General features: G+C 39.5%; 1 protein-coding gene across 1 annotated transcript; it reads right to left on the reverse strand.

Annotated features, from left to right (window-relative positions):
• Positions 1–506: 506 nt before the first annotated feature.
• On the reverse strand, positions 507–7,940 carry LOC134555085 (vertebrate ancient opsin-like). The gene is given in 6 exon segments (XM_063406439.1): positions 507–855; positions 857–1,030; positions 2,141–2,380; positions 5,051–5,168; positions 5,776–5,986; positions 7,468–7,940. Coding segments are annotated over 6 exon segments (1,128 nt in total). The 5' UTR covers positions 7,829–7,940; the 3' UTR covers positions 507–831.
• Positions 7,941–8,699: the final 759 nt, after the last annotated feature.

Raw genomic sequence — 8,699 nt, forward strand, 5'->3', positions numbered from 1 at the left:
GGAGCTAGTGTAGCTTCTCTATACCACTATGGAACATTTGTTTCAACTGGCATTGTACTAATGTCTTCTCTAGAAATAATGATTTTCCATCCTAAAGCATTTAAATACTGTCAACCTTTGCCTTTTCTCCCAAAATGCGTTCAGTTAAAGATAGATTTTATATAGGATTAAAATTCCAATGGGCCTTAGCACAAGCTTAGTTCTTAGCAACATTTCATACAATCATCCCAAACACTGTGTAAAATAGAAGTCTGTTTTTATTACACTCATAACCTGGTTTGGCTTTTCGTATGCAAGTGACATTCCACTAAAGCTAAGTATATTGCTGCACTTCATTGTGTGAATTAAATATGAGATGGAATATGGCCACGGAAAGCTGGCAATTTCCATTAATTTTCACTGTTTACTGAAGCAGTATTTGTGTTATAGTCCTTGTTGCTGAAAGTGGAGGTGTAATAACAATTTATTCTGGAATCAGCAGCCCAGTTTAGGCAGTGAGGATGTGACAACCCAAAACAAGGACTTAAGGACTGGAGGGAGAAAGACACACAGCAGTGTGGTGCCACTACCTACTGCATGCTGATTGTGGCTTGAGAAGAGGAATGCAGGAAGGGACTCAGCTCATGGCTGGGTGTTTGACCGTAGAGCCAAGAAACTCTTACACACCCTGAGGAGCCTGGCATCTCAAAAGATCATGTCCACAGGACCATAATGACCCCAATGACCACATATCTGTATGTTAGCTGATTGTAACAATGAAAGACACTGTAGCATTACATTAATGATCCCATCTCCCACTCTACATGGGACACATTTTGTTTTCTGAAGTTGTCAACAGAGCCAAAGATTGTCGGCTTCTGTGTTCATCTCCATCTTTCCTCTTAGAGATGGTGTCACGAACTGCCATGGGGAACATCTCGCTGCCTCGTCTGTCCTGGGGGAGCACAGCTCTCTCTGAAGTCAGGTTCATGTTGGACTCTGCAGTTCCTATGGCACTGCAACTGATCATTTGAATCAGACACTGCCTGAACTAAAAAGTTGAAAAACCACGAGATCAGTCAAACACATAAGAAATTTAAAAACAGTTCTATAAATCAATCTGCATATTAGCTAAAAGTCTTGGAAATTCTCTCAATAATCAGTTTGGAATATAAAGAAGTAACCCCATAAAATATATTTGCCTATGCCACCATGAAGAACTCTAAGCCTAAAAATTAACTATGTTCTGAAAAGACCCAGTCTTAATCTAAAAAATAATTTTCTTTCTCTGCTTCTTGCTAACCATATCTAATGGATATAATTGGTCGTTTCTCCAGACTCATGTGTTTATATACTAAATTCCTGGCTACTGAAAGATGGGGTTTTATTGTTCACATCCACAAACAGGGCAAAGTGTAGCACACATCTAGGTGGTTTGGGAGATCAGGGTGCTCTCCACAGGATGTGAAATAAGCAATAGCTCTCTCTGCAGGACTGAATAAACAAACTCACCCTTTCTTATTCAACAGTCACTTAACTATTTTTCTTTATTTATTTTATGTGCTCAATGCCACCACTCTCTGTTGCTGCATTCATTGCATAAATCTGGGCATGTTTCTTATCATGCCTGTTATCACTGTGAGCACACAGCACTCTGCTTCATCCCCATGTCAATTCTTGTTTTCGGCATCCAATCCTCTGCCCATATTCCAAAGAAGAAAGCTCCCTGTTAATGAGTGTATACAGTACTTCTATCCCCCTGCACATAAACCACAAATGCCTCATTTCCCCAAGACAAATTCAAGCTTTGAAAATGTGCACCTCACCTCAAGATCAACTTACTGGTGTTGCATTGCTAAAGAGTTATTGAAATATACTGTGACAGTCTTGAGAATATGATTTTCATACAGAAAACTAACTCATGCTCCCTAAGGACTGATTTTCCTTTATAATATCTATACCTAATAATTATTAACATTTATATTTCAATAATGCTCAGAGGTTTACACTATCTTCCACCACGCAGATTATTTTTGCATTCTAAATGCTGGATATCGTAATGCTTTTTAGCTAACACATAGGCAGGTAGAAATAATTCATTATAAAGTAAGAAAAAATAGCAAAATACAAGTGTCAGAGACACTCTGAGAGCATACAGTACCTGTTTGTTCATAAAGACATAAATAACTGGATTATAAACCGTAGCCGTTTTGGAGAAGAAAGCTGGAATTGCTGCCAGACAAGGATCCAGCTCAATGGAGGGGTATGCAGTGACTAGGATAGAAAAGGTAGCGTATGGCATCCAGCAGATCAGAAAGGCAATGATCATAAAAACAACCATTCTAGTCACTTGTCTTTCAGGTCTCCTGGTAGTTCCCAGCCTGCCTTGTGCATCTGACACCTTTTAAGAAAAGAGAAAATATTCTAGAAAACAAACAACAAGTGCAACCAGTGACTTTACTGAGCTGTCTAGTTGCCATGCTAGAAGGAAGGACCTGCTCTTCCCAAGTGTGGCAGCACAGAGGCATGAGTGCTGAAGTTACTGCTGAGGGACATGAATTACCATATGCCAGCATCAGTCACTTTTCCTTTGCTTAAGTATCTTTGTATTTTTATTGTCAAAGTGAAAAAGAAGGACATCATGGTGAGTCATAAGCAGATAGTGAGCTGAATTCAAGCACTCTCTATTCGATGTAGCTTTTGCAGACACCTGGGTGTCTGACATGGGTATTACAGACAGGCTGTGCCACCTCCTCCCTGAGGGCCAAATTCACGCCAGGGAGCCTATCTGACTCAGTGGTGCTTTATGGCCTTCCCCAGAAGAGCATTTATGATCTAATGATATCAGAATTAAAGTGGGATTGGGGCATTTAGTGGGAATGTTCTCCCTCTTTTCCTCAGTGATCATGCAAGAAGCTTAAGCGCAGATGTTCATACAGAGATTAGGTGATGTCAAACAGCATCTTTCTGGGAAAGATCCTTGTTTAGTTTCTGATGACTTAGTGAAACAAGGTGCTGTTATGAAATGTTATTTTAAATGAGAAATAATGATATTTTATATATAAAATAATATGCATATGTATTATATAATGATAATAACCCTGTATGGCTCCAGAATAACCTGATGCCAGGTCTTGCAATATTATGTTCTAATAAAAAAAGATTTTTTTGCATAACATGGCCTTTTGACCTCCTACAGTAATGTTAGAACTCTATGGAGACATTTTCTCTAATAACTTTTGAACTGTGGTCAGAGAATTCAACATATTTAGTACTTAAAGAGGTATAGAAGTGTTGCTATGAGTTTTTCCCGGTTTTGCTGAGCGCTCATATTAAAGGAGAAGTTCGTACCTTCTCACGCTCTTTTAATGTAAACATCAGCTATGTTCTGTAAACATAGCCATTGTTTTTAGATTCTTTGCCGGGACAAACAAGACTGTGTGACAGTCCCCTTCACCAATGTGATGTGGAGGTGGGAATTCCTTCCTGCAATCCACAGGCCTCATAGTAAAAGTATAAAAGTAGGTTTTGGTAAATAAACCAGGTCTTCTGCCCTGCTGCTGTTGTTGCACCCAGATCTGTGTCTCCAGCCTGTTTTTCCTGGTTAGGCCTCCGCGGTGATATAGAAGCACCTCCTAGCAAGGACAATGTCCTCACCTCTGTAGAAAGTTGCAATTCGTGTCAGTTTTTACCAAATATAAACATAATGACAACAACAACAACAATAATGAATTGTTACAATAACTGCAATGCCTAATGCTTATTAGGCATTAACAAAGGCTGTGTTTGATACCAATAAGATATTCCCTGCCAATATATGAGATTTCTCCTCCTATTTTCCTGTATGCATTCCCTACACAGAGAGGGCCCAGCCTCCCTTCCAGCAGAAGTGCAGTCCCCTGGAAAAGGAACACAAGCTCCTTTATTACACTTTCAACTGTTTCATCTTTGTCTCATATCAGCTTGGTCTTTTTTTTTTTTTTTTTCACATATGGCTTTTCTTTTGTATTTAAATACTGACGAAGAAAAACATGCTGATGCTTTATCTTACAAGCACAGGAATACTGCCATAATAATTTATCTCTACTGTACACTGCTAATTTGATATTTTCCTGAAGATTAATTTCTTCCATCAACTTTGATGTTGCAGTGAAAGCTACAATTAGCATTGTAAAGCCGGGGTCCCTGGGACTGAGGACTGGCAGACTGTTCCATTCAGGAACAAGCTACGATGTGACAACCGTAGGACAAAATGCATGAAGAGAGATGGTTGGGAACATCAAGACACAAGTTCTGGTGCTTGGATCTCTCTCTGTTCACTATATTCAGCTTTTTGAAAATTTAATTAGTTGTGATATATAATGATATGACAATTCATTATAAATTTACGAAATATGTTGCAGGTACTGGGTTTTCAGAGCTTTGACGTAAATAGAAATATCAATATTGTCCCAAAATCTTCTCCCTAAATCTTGTACCAAATAGGAATTTTCCTATTCTATTTTCTTCTTTGTCATGTTTTGCAGCTTCTCCTTTGGATCAGGTCGACACAACCATTAAAGAAAACTCAAATGCATTTCTTAAGTCTTTTTAATATTCCTTATTAATATTTTGTTTATGAAACAGCATTGCATTATTTACAAAGGCTACATCTTACTTTGAGAGTATTACTAAGTAGTAACCAGCACTCTTAAAATTTACAGCTGCAGTCATTTTAAGCTGCATTCTAATTTGCCTGGTTTCAGTCTTATGAAATGTCACTGAACTGAAGCAGAGTTGTGAATAAAGCAGAACTGGATCGTTCTGTTTATTTATGAGGTAGACATTCTTTCATTTGTATGATGTTTGACTAATTAGATGTACTAATAAGTGATGTGAACTCCCCACTTTAAAACATCACTTCTAACCACAGCATGGATTTCTGTGTGTAAAGATAGTTACATAACAAGGGATGTAACTGAGTGTGTTTGCTGCTTGTGAATCTGATCTGCACAGAAAATCAAACACAGTAATTCCAGACTTTTGCATGCATACACGTTTTAAAAGTTTACTTGTGAGTGCTCCTTCTTACCTTTTTTAGCTTCCACATCAATTTTCCATAGGATACCAAAATCACAAATAAAGGTACTATAAAACAGGTGATGAAGAATGTAATGATGTATGTACGGTCACCATAAGCTCCTGAGTACCTGTATAAAATACAAAATACCTTGGGCATGTATTACTAGTGTGTTGTTATTATTTTCTTGAAATATTAATTTTTATTTTCAAAGATGTCATTAATATTTTTGTCCAATGTTTTTTATTCAACATGCCCCTTTGGAGCTCTAGTCATATCACCAGGTGGAGCACTGGGCCATCTCCCTGCCCAGGGGCTAGGAGAGGATTCTACAACTATAGCTACAGTGTGAAAGAACTGTGGGGCTCATTATGTTGGAAGAGACATGTAGTCCAACCTCCTGTTCCAAATAGAGCCAGCTATGGGGTCAGACCAGCTTGCTCAGAGCTTTATCCAGTCTTCTGAAAAAACCTATGTCTTTGTCCTTTGACTTCTGAAAAAAAGCACAAGGTCTAGGGTAAATATTTTCATTAGAGATGGAGGCTCCACCCTTTAGAAATTTTTATTTTAGAAACTGATAGTGGAAAATTTTGATCAGTTTTATTACAACTTACTTTACATCTGTTTTTTTTCAGAGATTTGCATAATCTTTAGCCCTTTCCTTTAAATTCTTGGCCCTGAGGCATCCTGAGATGCAAGTTTCGGTTTTTTACCATACTCTGGGAGAGTGGCCTTACCAGTTAGGCTCACAAGTAGTTCCAATCTTACTGGTGGTGTAACTGCTCCAACCAGTTGCTGGTGGAATGGTCCAAATGAAGGAAAAGCTCCACACAAAGACAACACCTAGAGCTGCGTGCCTCCCCCTCAAGCGCGCATTTCCCAGCGGGCGGCAGATCACAACGCACCGCTCCAGCGCCAGCAGAGCAAGAGACCAGAGAGCCACAACGCCTGCAGCAAGAGAACACAGCCAGCGTCACCTGTGGGCACATCACTGAAAAGCAAACACCATCCCGAATTACAGAAGCCCCGAATGGCTTATTTTGAAAGACATCTCTGAGGTCATCATTCCCCCACAAGCACTGCCCATCTAGCAGGTTGTTCAGGACCCAGTCTAACTGGGATTTGAGTATCCTTGGAGATGGAGACTCCACAACCACTCTGGGCAACCAGTTACCCTCTTTGACTACCCACATCATCAGACATCTTTTCTATCAACACAAGTTATGCAAGGACGGGCAATCTATGTGCATTATTCTAATTTAATGAAGAGCATAAGAATTTCACATTTGTCCAGTTTGCCAGTCTACAGTATAAAGGCTACCAAACCAAGCAGCTTATCAGGCCAGTCAAGTGATTAGACTTCCACTTTTCATTTGGTTCTTCTCTGAAAAGCTGCAAATTATGTGTAGCATCCAAATTAATTAAGTAAAATCTTAAAAACATTATCTTTGCAAAAATTATTTCAGGCTATCAGAAAACTCAAACCTGCAGACAGCTGCCCACAACATCAAATTATCAGTTTTGGCACATATTACTTGGTGGGACACCAAAATCTCGGAATAGCCGTGATTTTCTCCATCGGACACAGCTTACATGCCACAAACTGATGTAGAAGCATTGTCCCTCACTGACATTCCCTCTGTTGAGCCAGAAGAGGCAGAGAGCAGCTGTGGGGCTCCTTTTCAGGCTGAGGATCAGCACTGTGTGTGATTTAGATCAGGGACAAGCATTACTGGCTGTCTTCATGCAGCTTCAGAAACAGGGACAGGATGCAGGGATGAATGTCTGTCTCAAGCGAGTAGATGCCCGTTTAAAACTAATTTACCATTAATTTTGCAGAGGTGTATTTACACGGGGTATTGTGTGGTGATGATTTTTCCTCTTAGAGTACTTCTAATATTTATTTGTAGTACGTGAACAAAGCCATGAAAAAAAAAATCACAAAAAGATGTAGGTGTGTGGACTGACTGTTACAGATGTGTCCCTGCTCCTCAGAGTCCCTGAAGGATAAAGAACACAAGATGTTCCATGCCCTGAGATTTTCCACAGTTTATGGGCAGCCACTCACTTTTTCTTTCTGTCATTTATCCATATAAAAACACCTAAATACAAATATTGAATATTGCTACACATAAGGATTTTTTTCCTGAAATTGTTTTACCATAAGCCCCACAACACTGGTATTCTATTGGCAAGCTTTTCCTCATCCTATGAAACATATTCAATGATCAGTACACATGCAACAGGCCATTTCTGTGACAGGGATAGAGAGATACATTTTTCACTCTCCACTACAGGATATGTGTAACAGGGGAAAATATCAGTGAATTCAAAGGCATGCAAAGTCAGTGACTTAGGAAGCTGCAGTAGAATATATTGAAGGAAGTTGAAGGAAAACAACATACATCTGCCAGCAAAATCAAGCTTACCAAAAAATGTGACAGCAAATCCTTCCAATACGCAAGCCCAGTATCCCATAAAAAAATAACCTTTTAGATTTGTTAAAAAGCTGATGGTACCACCAGTCAGTGAGACCAGGAAATCAGCCACAGACAAATTGACTATCATATAATTGACAGGTTGTCTCAATTGCTTGAACTTAAAAGTTACCAGGATTACAGCCAGGTTCTCAGCAAGTGACAGGGAGGTCACCACCAACATTGCTGCTGCCAGAAGCCTGAATTGCCAGGGCTGGATGGAGTCCAGGGGACGACGGAAGGGATCCCATCTGGCAGGAGCAGAGTAACTGGACAAGAGCGACCCATTCTCAAGTGCTCTGAATGCATTCATTACTTCGTTCAGGACCAAAAAAAAAATAAAATGTAATATTGGAGTTTCAAATCTGTAAATAATATTCAGGATTAAAAGGAGATGTTTCCTCTCTCCAACAAAAATGTGAACAAACTCCCTCTCCTTCTGCTCTCCAATAATAATTGAGGAAAAAATGTTTCTGTTGGAGGAAAGTTTAGTGCTGCAGATTGAAAGTGGGAACAGGGATTAGCAAGAATATCTCTTAAAGCAACTTCAGTCCCTCTCTGCCCACTGCCTCTCCCTCACTGCAGCTGTGCCTTTATCTGTAGTAGAACCCAGCTGTAGAAGCTGCAGGTTTCCTCCTCCTACAGCAGCCAGCAGTGCTGAAATATCCCTCAGCTCTGCCCTACTCCATCAGGAAAAAAAATCAATGTTTGCTTGGAACACACTTTCAGCACTTTAAAAAGAAAGGCTACCTGGTGAGAGGGAGATAGAGGTGAGAGGTTGAGCCAGAGAGCTTACAGGTATCTGGGAAAAGGGACTGTAAATGTTGAAATCAAAATAATATGATTTTTGACATTATACTGATCCTTCTCAGGGTTGTTCCTAAAGAATTCTTCATGGAAGAACTTTTCTCTACAGACCTTGAGAAACCAACAGATAAAGCAACACATGGAACCAGCAGGGAGCAAAAACCAGACCTAGGGACTCCTTTCCTCTAGCTTCACAAGATTAGATCCCTTTGTCTCTTTGCAAAGCAATTATTTTTTTTCTTAACCAACCTGATTATCTCAGATAATCAATAAATGAAAACAAATGTTTCAACTATTTCACTTATTCAGAGATCTTTACAATGACTGATGTAAGGATAACCTACATCTGGCTCCAGTGATATGTGCAATACACATGA

Source organism: Prinia subflava, chromosome 9 (assembly GCF_021018805.1).
Source record: "Prinia subflava isolate CZ2003 ecotype Zambia chromosome 9, Cam_Psub_1.2, whole genome shotgun sequence".
In the NCBI taxonomy this organism is placed as follows: Eukaryota; Metazoa; Chordata; class Aves; order Passeriformes; family Cisticolidae; genus Prinia; species Prinia subflava.